Source organism: Triturus cristatus, chromosome 8 (genome assembly GCF_964204655.1).
Source record: "Triturus cristatus chromosome 8, aTriCri1.1, whole genome shotgun sequence".
In the NCBI taxonomy this organism is placed as follows: Eukaryota; Metazoa; Chordata; class Amphibia; order Caudata; family Salamandridae; genus Triturus; species Triturus cristatus.
The window spans coordinates 969461590-969485945 of NC_140591.1; the positions used below are offsets into that span (position 1 = coordinate 969461590).

The 24356-nt window shown below is 45.9% G+C and overlaps 1 protein-coding gene across 2 annotated transcripts in view; it reads right to left on the reverse strand.

Annotated features, from left to right (window-relative positions):
• Positions 1-24356, reverse strand: part of OFD1 (OFD1 centriole and centriolar satellite protein) — a 449276-nt gene that overhangs the window by 333622 nt on the left and 91298 nt on the right. For both annotated transcript variants that reach the window (XM_085622492.1, XM_085622491.1), the window contains exons 7-8: positions 16096-16232; positions 11694-11867 (exon numbers count right to left, since the gene is read on the reverse strand). In XM_085622492.1, coding sequence (XP_085478618.1) covers positions 11694-11867; positions 16096-16232 — 311 coding nt within the window. The remainder of the gene's footprint in view (positions 1-11693; positions 11868-16095; positions 16233-24356) is intronic.

Below are 24356 nucleotides of genomic sequence, written 5' to 3' on the forward strand. Positions count from 1 at the left end.
CGAAGGGCACCAGGGCTACCTTACATAGGCTTTCTGTGTTGTCGGCTGAAATGACAGGGCAAAATACGTTGGGGAGGACCTGGTCCTCGTGGACTAAATGGCTGAGGACACCAGTGATGCTGGCCCCGGTGTCGCGGAGGGCTTCTACTTGGTGGCCATTGATCGTGACGAGCTGGCCATATTTCTTTGTGTTAGAGGGCAGGAGGCTCCCAGGGACCATCTCCCTATCCCCTAAGGACACTAGGGCCATAGCGGCTGGTTCCCACTCCTCGGCCTCCTCAACCTCCTCCCCAGGGCTACATTGGCTATCTGTATAGTGGGGGGTGCTGCCTGGTTGGTGCGTGGGGCCATGGGGCATTCAGGGTCGTTGGCGTAATGCCCGGGCTTCTGGCAACGGAAACAAGTGATGGTTACCCGGTGCCCCCGTCTCAGGGGGGGGCCGGATACAGCTGGTGGGGGTGCCGGGAAAGGCGGAGGTTGGGACTTCAGGGGACTAGTCTGGGGCTCTCTCTGCCCTCCCTGGTTTCCCCCCCCTCTCTGGCGGGGTGGTCCCTGACTGGCTCGGGGGTACTCTCCTACAGGGCCCCGGGAGACCCGGGTGTTGGTCCAGCGATCCGCCTCGACAGCCAGCTTTCTCGGGTCCGTGAGCTTGCTGTTGAGCAGATGCTGGCGTAGTTCCACAAAGCAGTTGGCAGCCAGGTGTTCCCATAACATAAGGTCGGTTAGTTCTTCCAGGGTGGTTACCTTGCTGCCCTTGATCCACCCATCGAAGGCACGGCTGAAGAAATTCACATATTCCACCCAGGTGGTACCCGGGATCTTCCTGCAGTCCCGGAACCGCTGGCGGTACATCTCTGGGGTGAGGCCGTACCTTGTGAGGAGGGCCGCTTTCATGTGTTCATAGGAGGTCTGCATGGAGGTGGGTAGGTCGAGCAGGGTGTCTCTCCCTTCGCTCAGGAACCGTCCCCATAGCCCAGCCCCCCAATCCTTCTGCGGGACCCGATGGGAGGTCATGGCGACCTCGTAGGCCCGAAACCATTGCTGAATGTCATAATTCTTGTAATATTCCTTGACCACATCCTTGGGGATGTGGACCTTCTGTTCCGTCGGGGCGGCCGCCTCCCGGTTCCCCGGGGGCCGCGCTTCTTCGCTTCTTGCTTTCAGTTCTATCTCCTTCAAGCTGCGTTCATGTTCTAGTTGAAGTCTCCTTCCCTCGTGTTCTCGTTGGAGTTTCTTCTCCTCCAGTTCTCCTTGCACTCGCAACTGTTCTACTGCTAGCTTTTTCTCGGCTAATTTCAATTCGCCCTCAATTTTGAGTTTGGCTAATTCGAGCTCGTGATGGCGACTTTTTTCTCTGTCTGCGAGTTCCTCCGGGGATAGGCCCCCGTCTGGTACGAAGCCTCGCACCTGGTTGCTGCTGCGTTCTCCTTGGGAGGGTCCTGCTTCGTCGTGGGGCTCCACCGCTCCTTCTGGGCGGGAGGCTCCAGAATCCACCCAAGCTTTCAGTGCCTTTTGCATATCTTCTTTGGTGTTGAGACCAGTGGTAGCGATTCTGAGTTCCTTACAGAATTGCTTTAGTTCTCTGTGAGTGTACTCTTCCAGCTGTTCCACCTGGAACACGGTGCTGGCGTCGTCTTCTACGAGAACCACGGCGCTTCCTTCTGCCATCTTTGTCGGTAGTGCGTCAGCCGTTCACGGTACGATCTCTAGATTATGGGCCCGAATCCCGTCGCTTGCCACCAATGTTAGAAGGCGACCTCAGAGGGGCCCGGAGTGGGCCCTGACTGGCCTGAGACCAACCCTCGAGGTATCGTAGCCGGGCACTGGCGGGAGACTCCTCAGGGGAGGAATCTCGTATCTAGGATCGTACACTCGGCACCACACGACAAAGAGACACAACACCAAGAGTTCTTAAGAGCAAATCTTTATCAGATCGGAGTGGTAAGATCTTTATGATCCGCAAGGCAATATATATACAAGTGGAGCGCGGGCTCACAAAGTCTTGGAGGGGGGTTAGGAGGTAGCGGGACAGTCTTTGGGGGGAATGGATCAAATGCAGGAGCGTATCCGGCGCAGAGCTCACAATCCTCGAGCTGGGGGATACGCTTGTCGTCGTGGGGTCCGGCGGGACCAAGGGAGTCTGTGGGCACTGCGAGATACTCAGCAGGCTCGAGTACAAGTTCGGAGGTCTTACGTTCTTCAGGGAGCCGCGAGTCACTCAGCAGGGCTCAAACACAAGTTCGGAGGTCTTACGATCTTCAGGGAGCCGCGAGTCACTCAGCAGGGCTCAAGCACAAGTTCGGAGGTCTTACGATCTTCAGGGAGCCGCGAGTCACTCAGCAGGGCTCAAGCACGAGTTCGGAGGTCTTACGATCTTCAGGGAGCCGCGAGTCACTCAGCAGGGCTCAAGCACAAGTTCGGAGGTCTTACGATCTTTCAGGGAGCCGCGAGTCACTCAGCAGGGCTCAGGTGGTTCCAAGGCGAATCTGCCGGACAGTCCCAGGGCACCCCTTGTTATAGGGCGACTCCTCTTTGATGTCCGGAGTCTGTGCAGGCAGGGGTCTTGTCACCTGGGCGTCGCTTGTTGGGGGTTTCCTGCCATTGTCCTTTGATCCTTTCAGGGCCGGGTCGGGAGGAGCCCCAGACACCCAGCAGGCGTGGAGCCAGCCCTCAGGGAGGCCGGCAGGTCGATCGAAACCCACCGTCCCAGGGAAGCGCAGAGGTGTGATGGAAACTGCTCCTCCCTCTCTCATCCCAAGGGGGGCGCGATGTCCTCCAGCCGGAGTGGCGCCTGTAGGCTAGGGTCGCGCTGGGGCCGGGCGGCCATCTTGGTGCATGCAGTGGGCACGCGGGCCCGGGGTGGCCGAAGGAGGAAGGCCTATGGACGGGGGAAGTCCGGGTCGGGTGCGTGTGTTCTGGTGGGAAGGATCGGCTAGGCCAGGGGCTCGGGGCTGGTGTGAGGTGCAGGGGTCAGGTCTGACTATGTTACGAGGGCCGGGTCCAACAGAATGTGAAAATAAGCATCCTGCAAATCGATCGACACCACCCAGTCTTCCTGCTGCAGGGCAAGAAGAACCTGAGTTAGGGTCAACATCTTGAACTTCTCCTGCTTGAGGTAAAAATTCAAGATCCTGAGGTCTAGGATCGGCCTCAATCGCCCATCCTTTTTTGGGGATTAGGAAATATCAGGAGTAGCATCCCTGACCCCTTTCCTGCTCCCGAACAACCTCTATCACACCTTTCTGTAACAAGGACAGGACCTCTTGTTGCAGAAGTAACAGATGTTCTTCCGAACACCAGTCCAGGCGAGGAGGGTAAGGAGACGGAAACTCCGGGAAAGAAAGGGCATACCTATTTTCTACAAGATTCAAAACCCAAAGATCTGATGTAACAGATTTCCAATTTTGTAGAAGATGGAACACCCAACCTCCCACGGGTCCAACATGCTCCAAGATGGGGGATCTAGAGCTGCTCCCTGGGGAGCCAGTGGTGGGGGCAGGGGAGGAGGAGGAGGTGACTTGTCGGCGAGCAGACCTTCGCAGACTACCTCTTCCCTTCCCTCTGTATGATTTATACAGTGGGTTCCGGTGCATCTACTGCTGTCAACCCCGAAAAGGAGCTTGCTTCTCAAAGCCCCGATATCTCCCATAACCAAAACCTCTAGGCTGGGATTGTAAGCATAAGGATCTAGCAGTAGCTCTGCTGTCCTTAAATTGTTGTAGAGCCGAGTCCGCATTGGTCCCAAAAAGTCTACAGCCATTGAAGGGAAGATCCAACAGCATTGCCAGGATGTCCGGAGAGAATCCTGACCCTCTCAACCAGGTATGCAACTTGGTTACCACCGAAGTGCCCATTACCCTGGCAATGGATTCAGCAGTATTGAGCCCGGACTGGATCACCTGATGAGCTGCAACCGTAGTGTCCATCAGTAACTCAGCGAAGTGACTCAGACATCTTCTGGCAGCTTAGGTATCACCTGCTTAGCTGAGTCCATCAATGCATGGATATAACTCCCCAACATGCATGTGGCACTAGCTGATTTCAAAACAATGCTGGCCAATAAAAACACTTTTTTAGCAGATTTTTCCAGCTTCTTGGAGTCTCTATCCCCTGGAGTGGAGGGGAAGAAACCTGCGATAGCCTAGAGGAACATGACGCTTGAACCACCAAGCTTTCAGGCGAAGGGTGAGATGATAGAAATGCTGGGTCCCTAGGCGCAACTTACAACGCCTTACCAACATTCTGGACACAGCAGGGGCAGACATTGGCTTCTGCCAAACCTACCAAATTGGTTCTCTCAAGGCTTTGTTGAACGGAAGCAAAGGTTCCAGCGCTGATGAAGGGGAGTGCATTGTCTCAGCCAAATATTAGACGTGACCTCTGTAGCTGGCAATTGCAAATCCAGGTCAACCGCCTTCCTTATGCCAGAATGGTATGAGGCCACCTCCTGAGAAGGAAGAGCTTTGGGAGAAGAGAGCTCCCACTCTGGGGATGTGTCCAGCCCACTGGCTTCCTGAAGACCTTCAAAGTCATTAATAGGGTTCAGTATCTCTCCTTCCTCAGCTTGCTCCTGCTGCTCCTGAAATTCCTCCTCTTCCAGAAGCTTCTGAGCTTCCCTCCTTGATTGCAGACGCGGTGCCGGTGACCTCGGAGTTGATGGTGGCCCTTCAGTAGCAGCCAGCGGCGTCGCACAAAGTTGAGACGGTGCCGGACCGGAGCCCGACGGCACCAGACAAAAGTCCATCCTTCCCTGGGACAGGATCGGCGCGGAGTACCTCGGTGTCGGGAGAGGTCAAGACAGAGTCATCGGCATGAAAGGCATGAATGGTGCCTGGGCATAATGTTGGGGAATGCCCAAATTATAGGAAAGCAGACCCACGGGCCCAGCCGGCGCACTAGATGGGTTAGCCGCCCTAGCAAACATGCCATACATCAGAAAATGCAATGGATCCACACCCGGAGCCGGGAAAGGCGGGTACGGATCCAGAACTGCCTGTTCTGGAATACGTAGAGGCCGTAAGGCGGGTTCTGACTGCAGTGCCCGAGACACCAGATCTAGAATCAGAGAAGCCGGAGGCGCAGGAGAGTCCCTCGGCGTTGGAGAATGCACCGGAGTCACCTGCGGTAAAGGAGAAGGCGAGATGTCATCCTTCCTATGACACTGCTGGACAGGGGACACAGACTTTGATGACTTGTCCTTTGAAGAGCGTCGCTTGGACCCATGATGCAGCTTCTCCTTAGGGTTTTTGGATGACCTCGAGGTGTGCAGGGTCGGCGACTTTGACCTCGACTTAGTCCTCTTCCGACCTCTCTTCTCCTTTCTGGCCCAGGCCATAAACAACTTCGCATCCCTCTCTTTGAGGGCCTTCGGATTCATCAGACACGACGAGCATCCCTCGATGTCGTGGTCAGACGACAGGCACCTAAGGCAATCTTCGTGGGGATCCGTGACGGACATATGACCCCCACATTCTCTACAGGGTTTAAAACCAGGCTTCTTCTGAGTAGCCATCGTACAGAAACAGTTTACAGACAACTGCAACAATGTAGACTACAAAGAAATGGAGAGTCCTAGAAAAACCGTTACGCGCTGCCGGCACGGAAAAAAGGGAACCGACGTCAGTATGCCGAAGAGGTCTTCTTATTGCTCCGAGGAAGTCACGTGGAGTCGCGAGCGGAGCTGTCCTATTGTGAAGTTCTCGTCGACGTGGGAGAGTTATGAAAATGATTCTGTGGAATGCTGCGCAAGGGGTAATTTAAAAGGTGAGGAATCGACAAGCAGATGTATCCATCAGAAATATCTAAACTCAACATAATTTTACAAAGTCAGTTCTGGAATTTCAAACACATGACTAAATAGGAGATGGCACTAGACATAACTAGAGACATGTGGTTATTCATATGGAGAAGTGCAGCCAAGTAATCAATATGTTCCCAACATAAGGAAACCTCATGCAAAATTCTGATGCACTATGCCTCACACCAGCTAGGCTGGAATAAAAGTTTGGGACCTGAAAACTGTGCTGGAGGGTATACCAAAACAGGTGCTATGGCTTACATGTGATGACAGTGCAGTCATATTAAAGTACATTGGAAAACCATCATGTCTTCGATCAAAGATATAACAGCATCATCTTTACCCTTAATCCACTGATTGCTCTATTAGGTTACATAGGAGAAGATGGTTCCTGTTCTCTCACGACACTTATGGAGACAATGCCAAAATATATTTAGCAAAAAGACTAAATGGCACATCACTGGAAAGTACACAGCACCACCACTGAAGGCTGTGAACCATAGATTTTCAATGTTAACGCAGCAGTGTACCCATAAAATCAAATAACTTTGAAAGAGACACAGACTATCCATAGCCCATACGCCTCATTTTATGACCTGAGCTCTGACCAATGAAGTGAAGTGACTGCAAGATCACTTACATATGCATTTGCACCGCACCTTTTGAGAGCACACTATTATTTTACTGCGCATAGAACTAGTACTCAATTATATGACCGCCTGTTTGTTGTTCCATCCACACGGACTTTAAGAAAAATCATTTGCCACTGGCTAGCGTTAGTTTCTTTCAAACCAAGCCTATACACTCTAAGATGGCGGACATACTGCCAGAGCCGGTAGTTCTTTCATCTCTGAGATGCTGCAGCCACGCCATGACTGGACGTGACGGGACGCCAGCTCCCCACACTCCATGACCGCAGGAAATGAGTAAGCCTTATATACAACCGATGGTGTGCCGGTACTCCCACGATCTGGCTTCTCGGCTCAGCGCGGGGTAGGCTACCAGCACACGTTCTTCAAGGACAGGTGAGTGAGCAGGCTGCACCTCAGGTAGTTATGTAATAGCGGTGTTGTAGGGACTGAATGGGTCCTTTTGAATATGGGCGTTTGGACGCCTGGAACCTTACCGGGCCACTGCCGCGGATATTTGCGTGGCTTAACTGACAGCGTGGACACACTGGCGGCAATGGTCATTTCTGGACGGACCACCCCTACAGCGCTGCTGGGGGTGTATCCGCCGTCTTTATCATGGACCGCCCTTTGTTCCACGAGGGTCAGCGGGCACACGCGATTGTTACGACAGGGTTTGGGTGATCTTTTGGACACCTGGTCACCAGTCTGGGACCTGTTTATGTCTTGCCCCACCACGGCTGTTCGACTGGTGACGACAGTCACTACGTTTTGCTTTATCTTCCACTCTACAGGACACCACCAATTTAGGTGTCTGGAGCGGAGAAGACTGTATGGAGCAAGCGCTACCACTCAGATAGGTGAGCTGCACCTTGATGGATATAATTAAACCCCTTAGTTCTCTCTTTTTTAATGTTGATTTTAATCCAGTCACTCTCTCAAAATAAAAGGGGTGCATTACTCACTCATTATGCATTGACCTGATGGGCAATTGTATGAGGCTGTGAGGATGACAGTATTCTTTTGTCAGACTATTATATCTAGTCATTTTGTTTTCCAGGTCATCCTTGTTTAGGTTACGACTAGGTTTGGCGGGACCTCGTGCTCGCACCCAAGAATAGTGGTAGGTAGGAACTCTTCTGCCCACCACCATGTGTAGATAGTGTTTTTCACATAGGTCCTGATGAAATGCAGTGTATCATTACTGAACGTATTGCATGAAACATGTCGACCATTTGCTAAGAGTTGAGCATCGCTCCACTGGACCGTTGAGCCAGCGAGCGGCCACTCTTCTATTCTTTTAATAAGGTGGATAACCACCCTAATAAACAATATTTTGGGATTATCTAAACTTTAACCTCACTCACGTCACCTCTACACAGTCCCCTAGGGCCCTCACACCCACTGCACCATACGGCAAGGACCAGAAGATTTCAACTAAAGAGCCCCTTTATGGGTGCCCGTCGGGTATTGCAGCGCCAACCCGACGAGGAGCAAGTCCATATGATGAACCATGACACCTAGCTTGCTGGGTGTGTGAGGGCTCTAGTTCCGAAAAGGAGAATTTCCCTCCTTTGGCCTCCCTACTTGTTGTCCATCCTTGGGGAAGAGCATACTCTTCTTATTACGCATTGCCTGGGCATGTTTGCTGGACCCCGTTAAAAAGCTCTACAAGTCCCCCTTTTTGTTAAAGACCAATCATAGATGCACATGTCTAAATTACCACTACCAAAGCAGTACCACAATAATATGAATAAATAGGTTGAAAGGAGGCTCATCTTACTGAACAGGATGTGAAACACTGCCTGTCCATTTGCTATTTTAGATCCTAAATGGTTGTTCAGCTAGCAGTGCTTACTAAACTTGTGGGTGGATGCCCAAGTTACGACCTAGAAAACGTACTTGAAGGATCAGCAAGGGAAAAACGCAGCTGTGACAGCAATGCCTCTTATAGAATGAGCTCCTATTCTGTGTTGGAAAAGCCACCCAGCATTTATAAGGCAGAAGGAAAGGCAAGCTGTGATTCAGAAAGCAATGACCTGCTTCAAGAGAGGGCAGACGGTTGGATCTACCACAGAAAAAGAAATTTTGATCAGACTTGCAAACATTTTTATTTATCAATGTCATTGTTGAACATCCAAAGAGTGTAGGATTCTGAAAATAGGGCTAAAGAGAGAAAGAACAAGTGAATATTTTCATTGAAGTAGAAAAACAATGGATGAATCAAGGACTGTTAGCGAGTGATGTTGATTTTTTTAATCAAACTAGACATGCTGTGGTTGGATCACGAAGGCCTGGATCTCTTCGCCATACTGAAGTAATAGCTTGGAGAAAAGGGGCCTTGCATAAAAGCACCTGAAGGGCTGCTTAATAAAAAGGTTTAAATGGACTCTTGGAGAGAACCAACAGAATAGTATTGAACTCCCAAGCGAGCAGATATTTTGTCACAGGAGTAAAAGTGTAAAACGGACCATTAATGAAATTGTTAGAGCTCATATGGATAACAAACGGATGCTTGCCGTCCGAAGATATCTGGAGAAAGTGGCCAGAAGTGCTTTAATAGAAGAATATGCAAGTCCAGATTTAGCCAGATGTAAAACCTCATGAGGACACATTGTAAGTGGTTGATGTGATAGGAAGCCACACAGATAAAAAAAAATGCTTCCATTTCAGTCAGTAAATCTTAAGAGTGGAAGCTGCTTTATCCACTGCAGAATCTTTCAGCAGACTGGGGAATATTGAGAGAGCCACATTCTAAGTTTGAAGCAGCTAGGCAGTCTAGTGTGGAGATGTTCGATTGAGGTGCAGGACCTGGCCTTGATTTTTCATAAGCAGCTATGCAACCAACTTAAACTGGATTGGAGTGCCCACGGAGAGACGCCAAAGGTCTATGCATGAAAACGGTTAGGCCCACACAAATACGATAAGTATGAGTGATCATGATTATTTCTTCTGCTTGTGAAGGAATTTTAGGATGAGGGGAATAAGTGGTAGACCATATAAAAAGATTTCCGATTCCTGACCACGGAATCTAAAGTGCTTCTCCATGGACTCAGTTGAAATAAACTGCTGGCAACATACTGGCACTTAGAGCTCTCCAGCATTACAAAGAGATCTTGTGGAGGCATGTTTTATTTTTGAAAGACCAACGAATGTGGTTTTGCAACTATCTCTAATTTCTTTGAATAAGAAATTCTTCTATGTAGGGTGTCGCCCTGACATTACAGAGACAGGGAAAATGCTCCACCATCAGGGTGCTTCCGTGTTAAAGGACATAGGGCTATAGGCACTGCACTTCCTTTGACCACATTGAAATGTTTGCATTACTCAGCTTTCTGAAATTATGAAGTTTAGTCATACTAGTCATCCTGAATACCACGTCTTGGTGAGGGAAGTAAGTGTAATAAGAAGGCTTCCAGAGCAAGTTGAACCACTAGGAGTTTCAACCCGTATCCATCCAGAGACTGCATGTTGAAAAATATTGTTGAGTTCTCCACCTCTTTAGAAAGGGGTCCGTCATGAGGTTAAGTGTGGTTCCACCGAGTACGAGTCTTTTCCAGAATAAAGGTTTTGTATGGGGTCCCACCAGGTTAGATTTTGTTTCGCTTTTAGGGGGAATCTGGACCAGCCTGTGCCACTCTCCTGTGGCTTGATGCCAGTGTAGGTCTTGCTGTTCCTTAAGTGACCTCCTTCATAGGAGAACCAGTCGTAACAAGGAAACAGAGGGAAACATCACTCCCAAGAGGGTTTTGTATTTTAGGATCATGAAGTGTGGCTTTGAGCGAAGTCTTGAGCTATAGCCACAAGCCTTGCTCCTCTTTACTGAGAGGTGCAATCCCTCAGATTTTCTGTACATTTGTAGGCTCCTAGAAAAATACCTTATTGAGAGGAACTGAGAACTGACTTTCAAGATAAGAGTGAGTCCCAACTCATTTAGCAGGTGCAGAGCCAAGATGATTACTTGAGTAGTTTACCAGAGTAAAGGAGCTCTAATTAGCCAGTTTTCTAGGTATTAAAAGATACTTACTCCTCAATGCTGCAGGTATGCTGCCACAAACTTAATGAATACTTCTGGTGCTGACTTGAGGCCAAACGGCAATGTTTTGAATCAGTAGTCTTGGCCTATCTACCATAAAGCATAAGGTATTTTGAAAGGCTCTGGGAATGAGAACATGGAACTAACCATTTTCTAAGTCAAGCAGGTAATCTCTGCAATTTACAGACTGAAGAATGTCAAGGAATGAAACCATCTTGAAGCTTGGATGCTTGGTAAGCTTATTTAACCCTTTCAGACCCAAAATAAGGTGCCATACTGCATATTTTATGCCAATGAGGATAATCCTTGAGTTAAAACCCCAGGAGTTCCTGTGCCTTTGGGTTCTTTTGTTGACTTGAGCAGAAGATTTCTGATTGCAAAACCTTCAAGAACAGATAGTGTTTCTTCTTTGGAGACTTTGATGGTGGCTTGGACATAAATTCTGCTTCCATTACCATACTTGATGATATCCAGCATTCAACGATCAGGTGTGATTTGATACCATGGTAGAAAGCAATCATGTACCTTAATCACACTGGTACAGGAAATAAAGGAAAATGTTGGTCCAGAGAGTCATATACATATGGCATGATCTTGGACCTTGTTGTATGAGGAGCCTCTGACTTTATGCAGGTGCGGCCTCAGGGCTGCTTTTAATACGATGATGACTGGAATAGTCAATTGTGCAATTTCATGACACAGTTGCCTGTAGTGCCATGACTGGATAACTCTAGCGTTTGCTACCTTGATAGAACTTACTGCAAAGGTGGTTAATCTTTTTCCATGGTGAATAGACTGCCTTTGTTAAAGACAAAAATCAATGCAAAATGTAGTTGTTGTTTGTGATCCTGTTCAAAGGGAATGAGGCTATGCCATTTTGGTGGGTCCCAAGACTGTCTCCAATTGTGCAGATACCGTAATAATGACTTGACAGTAACATCTCAATAGTAACTACCACTTTCTTAGACTGATTCAAGCATTTCCATTGGTCAATGTTTTGTTCTCTAAGCGAGTTAAAGCCCTAGACACTCTTGAAAATATGAAGATATATAATATCTATGTGCTCAATCCCTTATAGCAGTAATCTTTCCACATTAACTCAAAATCACTGCTTTAAAAAAACTACAGAGTAAAAAGGAATCAGTTGATAAAACTATCCATTATGTGAAGAACCAATATAAGCTGTTTTTATAGATGGAAACATTTCCCCAAAACAACATTTCATATTTACCTCCTGATGTTGCTGAAGCCTTTCAATAGCGTTCCTTTCACGATTAATCAGACCATCTGACTTCATCTGGTAGGTTTTCTCAAGCTCTTGTCGAAGATCTGACATTTCTTTTCTAGATTTCTCTTTCTCTTCCAGTCGAATTTTGGCAATCTCAAGCTCTTTAAAATATTGTAACTGTCAAAAATAAGACATAAACAAAATATTTGTAAGGGGAACAGAGAGAAGAGACCAAAAACAGTCTTTAACTAAAAGTAGTAATCAAATTCCTCAATTATTTTGGGTAAACGGTTTCAAGAAGGCAGGTCTCTACACAGATTTTCAAATTACGCCGAAAGTTTACAGGAATAAAAAATATCACAAAAAATACAAAGAGTTTATAAGTACAATGCACATACCGAATTAGTTTAGTCACAAATATTCTCCTAAAATAATTCTGTAGCTTTAGAGAAAAAGTGAATTAAATAAAACATTGAGACCTTATGTCACTCTTATTTCTGAATTTTAAGCCCCAGGTTTACTCTATTTAATGTCCACCTATTTGTGAAATCTATAGTCTTATGTATCCTCTAATTCAAACTTGTAAATTTCTTCTGGCCTATACTTCATGCAGCCAAGCAATGCATAGGGGCGATTTTGGCACATCTATGTTAGTTGCATTAGGCGCTTGAAGCAAGTAAGCAGCACGCTGAAGGCTAATTTAAAAAAAAAAAACTTTCATCCCTTGTTCGTCAGACAGTGTTTGTAGACATTGTTTTTGAAATTTTAATTGGTTACCTTAACTAACGATTTTACTCGCACATCGCACTTTCTGTTGCTCCTCTCCCTTCCTCCCCAGCCTGCTTCCCCGGTCCGCCGCGGCAGTTTCCTGCTGATTGAGCGGAGGGACGTAGCTCTTACCACTGGCTGCACAAACTTCCGGCAGGTTGACAGTCTAGCTGTCTATTTAAGCAGCGTGTGGGAACGGACGCGCAGCGGGCGCGCCAAAGGCAAGCCCGGCTGCACCTGTCCGCGCCCGGACCACGTCTAGCGCCAGAGATGCTGCCTGTCGGTCTAACTTGACTGGACGCCACCTGCTCTATACAGGCAAGGAATTGCGGGCTCTAAACCACACACCTTCTACCTGTTCCTACAAGTGTGCATGCTTTGACCCATATAAATTGTTTATCAAGAGGTTGACTAACTGTTCTAGCTGTGGTTTCTCTCTAGCATGAAGTTTATTACCACACACACTCCCTCTCAATACCTTACCTTCTCTGAAAGATACCACCAAACCCCTGCTAATACCCCGTGGAGCCCTCATTAATGCATGGTCTCTGCCTAAACACAATTTGGACATTGCTGAGTTGACAAATGCTCAGGGTCTAGACATGCTTTTTATTACAGAAACAAGGGCTGATCAGGAATCAGGCCTCGATTTCTGCATTGCTGTCCCACTGGGTTTCACGGTATTCAGACATGACAGAACTCACAAAAAAGGTGGAGGGCTAGCTTTGATCTATCGAGATACTTATATAGCCTCCTTTGAGCGAATACTCCCTCAAGACTGTGAAGCCTTCTTTTTTAATTTAAAGATAGGTAACTGCTTCGCTTTTAATGGGCTGTTGCTTTACCTCCCCCTGGGGCAAAAAATAGTTTCCTTACCTCCTTGAACACACTCCTTGAAAACTGCGCCCTTGAAAACATTTTTCATATCTTGGGTGACTTCAATTTCCATCTTAAAGCTGTCACTGATATAAATACTGTTTCCTTACTTGATACCCCGACATTGGAAGGCTTAGGCCAAAGGGTCATTGGCCCTACACATCAGGCAGGTCTTACCTTGGATGGCATCTTTACCAACAATCATTTAATTTAAATTAAGGAGATCCTACCTCTGACCTAGACTGACCATTTTGTGGTTATCTTTGAGCTTGATAGTATGCTCAAGAACCAACCGAATATATCTAATAGGCCAGTTGGATCCTAACGCAACTGGAAACAGGTCGATTACAACTAGCTTAGTTTCCAGCTTTCCCATAAAAAATGCTTGAAAAGGCGGAACAGGCTTCCTCTCATTTTAATCAATGGCTCATGTGGACAGCTAATAATATAGCTCCCCTCCAAAAAATCTTCAAGTAATAGAAAAACCCCATCAGCCCCCTGGTTTTCAGAAATCTTGGGATTAAAAAAAGCAAGAGTGTAGAAGACAAGAGAGATGTTGAAGATTAAACTATAATGATCTTGAGCTCACCAAGTATAAGATTGTATCAGCTGACTATAAAAATCTGATCTTGACAGAAAAACGCTCCTATTTTGCCAAACAAATTAAGGAGGTTGAAAATTCCACTAAAGAACTGTTTCGAGTGGTGATCAATCGGTCTACACTCCCTGGAAAAATAGTGAACACAGGGGCGTAACACAGGCCCCTGCATCCCTCGCAGTACGGGGGGCCCGAGCTGCAGGGGGCCCCCTCAGCACTGTACTCACACCGGAGAGCTCTGGATTAAATCCGGAGCGGGCCTCCTCTGTGTACCTTGCAGGGGGGCCCCTTCAACTTTCGTCACGCCACTGAGTGAACAGTCATTCTAAGGACTTCTGTAACTCACTTGCTCAACATTTTCAAATAAAGTTGAACAAATCCATATTATATTAGACAATGGGACAAGATCTGAGACTCATGATTTAGTAATCCCTCAAACCCCTGATGCTCTAGTTTTCAATGAATTTAGATCAATAACTCTGGACGAGGTAACCACCCATATTTTACAGGCCAAATAGGGCTCGCGCCACGACCCTTCTTCCCCTATAATATTTAAACAATTCCATGAGATCCTCGGCCCCAGTCTAACCTCAATTTTAACTCCATATTTATGGAGTGTGTTTTTCCCTCCACTTGGAAGATGGCGAAGATTTAGCCTCTTTTGAAAAAATCAAATCTTGAACAAGCTGATCCAAATAATTACAGGCCTATTTCACATCTCACAGTTCTAGCCAACCTGGTGGAAAAAGTTATGAATAATCAACTCACACGACATTTACATGAATACAACTTTTTGGATGAATCACAATTCAGATTTAGGGCAGAGCCCAGCACAGAGACTGCCCTGATAAAAGCCACAGATGAAATCAGAGCAGTCTTAGATGCAGGAGGTGCTGCGGCCCTTTTTTTGCTCGACCTGTCAGCAGCGTTCGACACGGTTGAGCATAACCTGTTACTTACCCATCTAAATTCATTTGGCATTACAGACAACGCGTTAGCTTTGATCTCCTCTTTCCTATCCGACAGGGTACAATCAGTTGCCTTGGGCAATTATGATTCCCCGTCTTTCATTCTCCCATGTGGGGTCCCTCAGGGCACTTCAATGAGCCCTACACTTTTCAGTGTATATGTGTCTGAACTGGCTGCATTAATCAGATCCTTTAGGTTGGCTTTAACATCTTACGCGGAAGACACTCAAATTGTCTTGTCCATCTGTAAATATGTCATGCCGCCGGTAAAAAGATTCAGAGATTGCATGCTGTAAGTCGACTCATGGATGAGTTCGCACTGCCTCAAGCTTAACTCAGGAAAAACAGAGGTAATCCTGTTCGGGAATTACTCCCCTAACTGCTCACAGATTTGGTGGCCGGACGAATTGGGAGCAGTACCTATCCCGGTCACCAAAGCAAAAAATCTGGGAGTGATTATAGATGAGAAACTAAACTTTGAAGCTCAAGTCAAAGCAGTCTCATCAGCCAGTTTTTTTCTACTCAAGGTGATCAAGAAAATTCTACCTTTGATCCCATTAGACAGCAGGAAAATAGTGGTTACTTCCTTAGTCATGGCCAATCTGGATTATTGCAATGAGCTCTATCTCGGAATGCCCGAGAAACGGTTACACAGATTGCTGATGATCCAGAATGCTGCTGCAAGGCTCCTGCTGGGGATCCCCAAGTTTCAATCAGTGGGTAAGCATCTTCGGAGACTGCATTGGCTTCCAGTCAAGTGTTGCATTAAGTTTAAGACCTTATGTGTCACATATAAGGCACTACACTGTACCCGACCACAGTTTTTGAGACCGCCATTGAATAGGTACTCCCCAAACAGATGCCTTAGGTTTGACGGGGCAAAACTAATGGCCTCTCAGAGATTCTGCAAGGCTAATTGGGGCAGCAAAAGTTTCACTGTGGGTGCTACGAACCTCTGGAACACCCTCCCTTTCTTCATCAGAAATCTTCCATCTTTAACATCCTTCAGAAAAGCCCTTAAGACCTGGCTATTTAACGAATAGTGCACTAGCTTGGGTCTGGACTGTTAGGGCTAAGACACCGTTTGGTGTTCGTGGGCTGTATACATTTTATAAACATAACATAACATTAGTGCAAACTCCATTGATCTATCTAGATCAGTGATCAACATTGCTGCTCAATGTTCTGCTCATACCTTTTGGGACATTTCTGCCTGGAGCTGCTGCTCAATTTCTTTGCGATACACAGCTAGTTTTCCTTCCAAAGACTCAAATTTATGACGCTGGGGGTAAATTTCCGCAAACTGTTCATCAATTAGCTGCAGCTTTTCAACTGGAACATAACCAATGAAACAAAACATATAAACATTAAACTGTAAAGCTATTCAAATACTGTAATTGTCAAGGAAATACAATATCATGAGAAGTACAAAAAAGCTACTGACATCAATTTGGCCAGCACTTCATAGGGAAAAATTACTTAGCTGAACCCTAATGTTCCACTTAGTGTATTGTTGTGCATGTGAAAAATGACTTGCACTTTTATAGCATGAATTGGGCATATAGCAGTGCGGACGTAGCATATCACGCTACTATGAGAGCATCAGGGGAGGACCATGAGTAAATTCTCACTTCAAGTACAGAAAGAGACAGGGTCTGCCGACACACCTCCAACTCTGCTATTGTGCAGCCCAACACATGCTATCCTTGTTAGAATTCCAGGGTCACAAAAGTGACTCACATTCAGGACACAGAGACTAGGCATCACCATTGTGTGCTGTCGACGACCTTCTGCATGTGCCCTCTCACTACCATAATAATCGTAAAGACAATAAAAGAAACCCGGTAGGGAGACATGTAATGCCTATATCAGGATGCTGATACCTCCAGCAGGGCTACCCCCTTCATATGGTCATTACACTCGAAACATATGTTGCAGGTAGATGAAAGCAGGAGAAAGCAGAGCACCTAGTACTTGCACATTCATTAGGGGATGGACAGTGCAGTACTACGTGTGCACTATGCAGCTGGCCGACACAAAACGAGGACAATACCATAATGTATTGTGTGCTTTCACATTTTGCAACATTCGAGTAGTTCAGCATAGTGCACTTTTGAAGAAGACAAATAAGGGCATTTTCAGGTGAGACACATCAAACTATAATGACGGAAAAGAAACATTTACCTTGAGACGCAATGACTTTCTAGTTTTCAAAACAAAACAGCCACAAATGGTCAGGACATGATTGGATTATAAAACAAAAGACTGCTATAAGTTGGTGAAACCCTTAATAACATGAGTGTAAACACAACTAAGGCTTTAAATGTACACTTTACAGGCATTTATAAAAACATTATAAGCTGTCATGAATAAAACCATTAGAAGCTGCTCCAAGAGGATTACAGTGGAAACGATACTTATATTAGATTATCATAGTTTTTTTCAAATACAAAAAAACAATTTTAAATCTCTGCTACTAAATTCAGATGAAAAAACTAAACACAGTATCAAGCAGGCTTTTGTGAGTAGAGATAACCGATCTGTGCCTCAATTGAATGTATTTTAATTGAGTGATATGTGATGTATTTGTCATGAACCCAAAAACAGGAGACAAGATTAAACTTCACTCTTGTGAGAAACGGAAGAGCGAGCTTCAATATGGAGCCCAATTTAATGAACTCTGCAGCTGTCCACCATATATTGGAAAATAGATACAATATGTCTCAAATTCAGAAACACATTTCGGAGGTTGAGGATGATGATAATGAGCAGTGATTTATAAAGGGCAACAGATGTTCCGAAGAGTGCCGAAGTGCTAGAACTCACAGGCAAGAAGTTAGACCTGAACAAAAAGCTGGGTCTTCAAATTTTTCTTAAATATTTGTTTTAAAATGGGGGGGAAGGCCTGACCCTCGGTGCCTCAGGCGGTGTGCCGAAGATGGCACAGTTTTCCACACGCTCTAGGAGTGTCCATACATCCGCCCATACTGGGAGAGAATTGTCTCCACACTTAACAAGCATTGGCATAGCCGATAGGTCTCGCTTTTGGGACCTTATAAGTATTTAGTTATGCAGCACAATATCCTTGGTGCAACAACATCGTCTGTTGCATAGCTAATCACTTATAAGGTTCCAAAGGCAAGACCTATTGGCTATGCCAATGCTTGTTTTAAATGAATCCCTGACCCACCCACCACGATACAATGCTGGCTTCTCGTGGGACGGAGGGCAGTGTGATTGCTTTAAGATAAAGCAATGAATCTGCATGTAACTCGGCGGCTGGTCGTAAAGCGGGGAGAGAATATTTTTAAAAGAAAAGCACGGTGTCTATTATTGGCACCGGGCTTACGTCTGGAAAATGGGGCATGTTGGTAAGTGGGAGGATTGCAACGGCGGCAAATAAAACATAACAAAAACACGTGGTAGGGCGGGTTTAGTAAGCGGGAGGATTGTAATAGCTGCAAATTAAACAAGCAATGGCCGCGCGGCCGGTTCTTTGAATTAATTATCAGAGAACGAATGATCGCAGAGGTGAATCTATTCTCTCATTAGGGATATGTATATAGAATACAGACGGAACAATGTATGACCGTATTACAGTAGCAACAAGGGATTTTGTTTGAATCAAGCTATTTAGTTGTATATTTTGAAAGAAATTAATTGACAGGTGTATTTCAAAATTAACACCAAGGAAGTTGTCAATCTATTGATATAATCGTCCAATATAAAGAGAACACACACGGAAATTGTTTTTTGTGAAATAAACACAAATCTTTTTATGTATAAATCAAGGTAAAAAGGAGTACATATAAACCATTGGTTTGAGCAATAAATCATGAAAAAGGGGGTTACATTAAATCCACATTTCATCAGAAAACATCTATTTCAATACACTTGAACAGAGATATATCTCATTCATGAGAACATGATCAGCTGTATATAGCAGATATTATGAAAATAGATGATGCAGTCGACGTTTCGGTCTTGGATGGCATCAGTCCGTTAGACCATCTTCAGGACAGTTATTATTGCATATGAAAGACTCTTCATGAATCATGGATGTCACACGATATTCATTTTAAATCGTGGAAGAAGCGTGTCTAGCTGATACCGATATTATTCAGATCTTTGACAGCAAAAATATATACAGGAGAAAGTCCTTCCTCGTATGCTTTCAAAAATGTCTTGTAAAGAGCTGGACGCGCAGGGATCATAGATCCCTGCGCGTACCTTATTATTCTGAGTTCAGGCATACTAAACTCGATTTTCTACCATGTTCCCTGGGTCTGTTAGGATCATAGAATGTAACAATTCTAACAGCCCATTCTGGCCTATGGAGAACAGGTAGCCTTACAATAGTGCAAAACGAAAATGGCTGTAATTCACTATAAGGACATGCCACACACATCAGGGCTTCTCCTACCTTATGCTTACAATGCACCCTGCCCTTGGGCCTATCATATGGGTGACTAATATAATAGGAGAAGCACTCACAATCATCTAAAAGGAATCTAATCAAATGCTCAAGATCCACAGAAAACGCCACCCCATTCATGGAACACCTGCACTTCAAGCTGCAAATCACTGAAATCATCATCCTGAACGGAACCCTCACCTACCGACCATGAGCCACCATAACCAACCTCATCACTAACTTCATTGCGCTGCTCACCATCAACTCCAGAGCCTACATTCCCCTTGGTGACCTCAACTTTCACCTGGAAGACCAAAATGACCCCTGCTTCACGGAACACTTAGAAAGCTTGAGCACCCAGCTAGTCCCAGAACCAATACCACAGGACACGCATTGGATTCTATCTTCACCACAAGCAACAGCATCAAATACAACTCCACCACACAACTCACATGGACAGATCACTCCATCATCCACTTTGAAGTCAACACAGCTCAAGTCAACACTCCGCCCAGGTTCAGCAGTCCAAGTCGTAGCTGGGGGAAAATCGTAGAAGCAGACTGGCTCAGCGTCCTAAGCACTGATCAATTAAGTGTCACAGACAGCCTCAACAAGACATCAACAACTGGATCAAGAACTGTGCAGACTCCTTCGCACCCATCAAAACCAACATGCAGAGTAGATCAAACAAGCAGCCCAGCTTGAACACAGAAGAGCTCTAAGACACCAAACAACACTGTAAACAGCTAGAAAGGAAATGGAGAGCCAGCCACGACAGCTCAGACAGAACTACTCACAAGCCTGCACACAGACGCTATCACCAGCAAATAACAGAGAAGCAAGAAAAAAGTACTAGTGGACCGCATCGAAGGAAGCTGCAATGAGATTTTTTAGATCATTAAGGATTTCACCTCGCCCTAAGCCACTGTCAATATCATTGCTGCCTCCCAACAACTCTGTGACAAGCTATCCAACTTCTTTAACAGCAAAACCATAAACATCGACAGCAACTTCGCACACCAACCCAACCCCAGATAACTCAGTGCTAACCTACCCACTACCAACCAAGACAGCCTTCCGACCAAATGGACAACCTTGATCAGAAAAGACACAGAGGCAATCGTGAGGACTATCCACTCAGGAGCCCCAACGGACCAATGCCCCCACTACATCTACAACCTGACAACATCACCAATAATCACCACAATGACCCACATCATCAACACCTCCATCACATCCACCACTTTTCCGGATTAATGGGAAATTGCAGAAATCAAAGCCATCCTTAAGAAACCAACTGCTGACCCGAATCAACTGAGCAACTTCCGACCCGATCTCCCTGCCTCCCTATCCAGTCAAAGTGATTAAGAAGGTCATCAACGAGCAACTCACAACCCACCTCAAATTTCACCATCTTCTAGCCAACACTCAATCATGATTCACAAAGAAGCACACCACTGAAACGTCACTCATCATGGCCACTGACGACATTCTAACCCTCCTGGACCGAGGAGAAACACCGGCCCTCAACCTGCTCAACCTCTGCGACCTTCGACACAGTCTCCCATAACATGCTAGCTTCCTGCAGCGACCGGCGGGAGCTCAGCACTGCCAGCCGGGCCTTGGCCTCTTAAGCAGGGAAAGATTTGCATTTGAGGTTCCACCCTATCTGATGTGGCCTCGTTTATTTGAAGTGACATATCGTGTCCTGATGACGACATTTTACTAATTCCGCCTGTAACTCATGTGGATTTGTCGATTCCCCGTGTTCTAGAACCCTGGTTCCTTTGATGGCTTTGCACATATGTAATATTAACTTGTTCTCTTCTGTTTGTTACCGGGTCTAAGCGGGGAACCCGGAATTTCTGCGTGATCCTAGCTTCGATAATTCAGCACCTCTGTCCTGGTTTTCCCTGCCAGGCATTACTCCTCACGGCACTGCTTCGCCCTGATGAAGGTGTGACCCAGATCCGGGCTTGACACCGAAACGCGCATCGGCACTGGAGCTCTCTGTGTCTCACCTGTCTCGATCTCCTTTCTGGAGAAGAATTTGTATTATGTACTGTACCATCGATTGAGGATTGCTTTTCTCTCTTGCTAACTATCTCTGTTATGTTGAAACTCCACGTGTGTCAGTACTTTTGGGTAAGACTCTTTTTATCACTTGAATACAACCACTGTGATCTAATGAACTGTGATTTGACGGGGTGTTTGAGTATGTCTGAGTATGTGTATGTTTGGCTGTTTTGATAGTATGAGTGTGTGTGACTCATGATGCATATTGATCTTTGTGTTATCTTTTATATTGTGCTGATTAAATAATGTGAATAAATATGATATATCTTTTTCTACCCGATTAACCATTTCTTAATTGGGAGGGCCAGTGTTTTCCAGGACCATGTTCTTTCTATTGGTGACTTTTTAGCACCAGATCAAATAATTTTTGGGCAGAGTGGTGTGTTTTTTGTATTTATAATTTTCTCCTTCCTCTGCTCCCTCTGCCAGCTATCAGATCCAGGGGCCCCTTCCGTGTGAGTGGTTGCAGTCTCCCATAACACCCTCATCAGAAGACTCTACGAGATTGGCATACAAGGATCTGCTCTCAAATGGTTCTGATCCTTCCTCACTGGAAGAACCCAAAGGATCAGACTGTCACCCTTCGCATCAGAGACCAAGAGATTGATATACGAAGTATCAGTGGGATCGTTCCTCAGCCCAACCCTTTTCAACATATACATGACACCGCTCGCCAACATCATTCGATCACAAGACATCACCGTCATCTCCTATGCCTATGGCACCCAACTTATACTCTCCCTGATGCACAAGACAACCACCACCAGGACCAATGTCACCAACTGTATTAACATGGTAGCAGAATGGATGTGAACCAACTGCCTGCATCTCAACTCCGATAAGACAGAAGTACTGGTCTTTGCCAATGATACCTCCCCATGGGACTCTGGACCCTGGTGGCCGTCGGAGGTAGGACCAACACCCACATCCACAGACCATGAGGGTAATCTAGGGATCATCCTAGACGACAAGCTCAGCATGACGGCTCAAGTCAACAAAGTGTGCACCTCCTGCTTCCACATTCTACACATGCGACGAAAGATTTTCAAATGGTTGCCTCCTAACACCAGAAGCATTCGTTACCAGAAGGCTGGACTACGCAACACTCTACACTAGAATCCCCAAACAACTTCTACACAGACTCCAGACCATCCAGAACACCACTGCAAGACTCATGCTTGACCTCGCACGCTGCACCCACATCATACCACACCTCATGAAGCTTTACTGGCTCCCCACTGACAAGCGCAGCCAATTCAAACTTCTCACGCACACATAGAAAGCCTTACACAGCACAGGACCAGAAGACCTGAACAGCCACATGCACGTTCACCAACACTTACGCTCTGGCTCTCTCTCACTCAAACACATTCCCCACATCAGCAAAAGCAAAACTGCAGATCGCTCATTCTCCTAAATAGCACCTAAGACATGAAACGACCTCCATCAACACATCAGAGCTTCCTCCTCACTTCTTCAGTTCCGGAAGAAGATGAAGACCGGTCTCTTTGTATAAGCACTGTGGGCACCTCACACCTACACACATACATACGCGCCTGGATACCCTGTCAGGTGATTAGTGTGCTATACAAATCAACATAACATATCAGCTGATTCTGACGCATCCAGGTGAAAACTTCAGTCAGACACGGTTTCATGACGTCTGGATCAATTCCTTCACCTTTATTAACGGAAAGGGCAGCTGTGTGTCATCAGCGTAAGAAATGATCGCTACAAAGTGTGTCAGAGGAGTGAAATAGATATTAAAAAGTGTAGGACTCAAAGCAGATCCTTGTGACACCCCTACTGCTAAAGACTTAGTCCCAGATGAATAAGGGGGAGAAGGGGTCCAAGTCTATTGACCTATGTTCTCCAGAAAGGATTCCATCCATCTCAGTGCTAAGCCATTTAACCCAATGGCCTGTGATTGGCAGAGGAGCAGAGAATGTGGCACCTTATTAAAGGCTGCTGAAAGATCTAATAGTATCAGCACAGTCTTTCCACCATTATCTAGAGTGCATTTGATGTGTTCTGTCACCTCTAGAAGAACAGTCTCAGTACTCAAATTAAGCCAAAACCCAGACTGACTGGGGTGAAGGAGATCGATGGACTCCAAATAATAAGAGAGCTGCCGATTTACAAACTTCTCTATAATTTTTGGAAAAGCAGATAGAGAAATAGGTCTATAATTAGCCAGTGTGTTAGGATCAGCCAAGGATTTTTCCAAAACAGGGAGTATTTTTGTCGGTTTCCAAGCTAAAGGTACGACTGCAGTGGCAAGTGAATCATTAAGTAATTTGGTCACCATTGGATTGATGACATCTGCCCCCAAAATCAGCAGTTAAGGGGGGCACGAATCAGAAGGGGAGCCAGATTTAAGGTCACGGATAGCAGCTATAGAAACATCCAGGGGGTTGGGACTGAAAGTAGACAAAAAACATTCTGTATCCTCTGTCACTACAGCACGTCATTGAAAGAGCCTGTGACAAAATTAGATTGTATTTTAAGAATCTTATCATAAAAAAGGTGGCTAATTTCTCACACTGTTCTAAAGAAGGTGGACAACTTCTATTACAGGCAGTAGGTGCAAGAATTCTTTTACCATCTTAAAACACCTCCTGCGATTTATTTCCTGTGGCCTCAAATCCCTCACCAAAATAAGCTTTGTTGCCAGCCTTAACTGAAGCATGATATTTCCTTATAGTTGCCCAGTAAGCGGCTTTACCTTCCTCACTATAATGCTTGCACCAATGTGTCTCAGCCCATTTACAACGTTTTTTTTTCTGCTACTAGTGTTTCTGAAAACCATGGCGCTGAGAAGTCATATGGGGACTTTGAAAGAACTTGGAATGCCGAAGGTTAAACTGGTTACAAACCTTAAAACAGGAGTGGGTAAACAAACAAGTTTGACCACAGATATTTCCAGCGAGGGATGGAGAGGAGCCTGCGGGGATGGAATGTAGAGG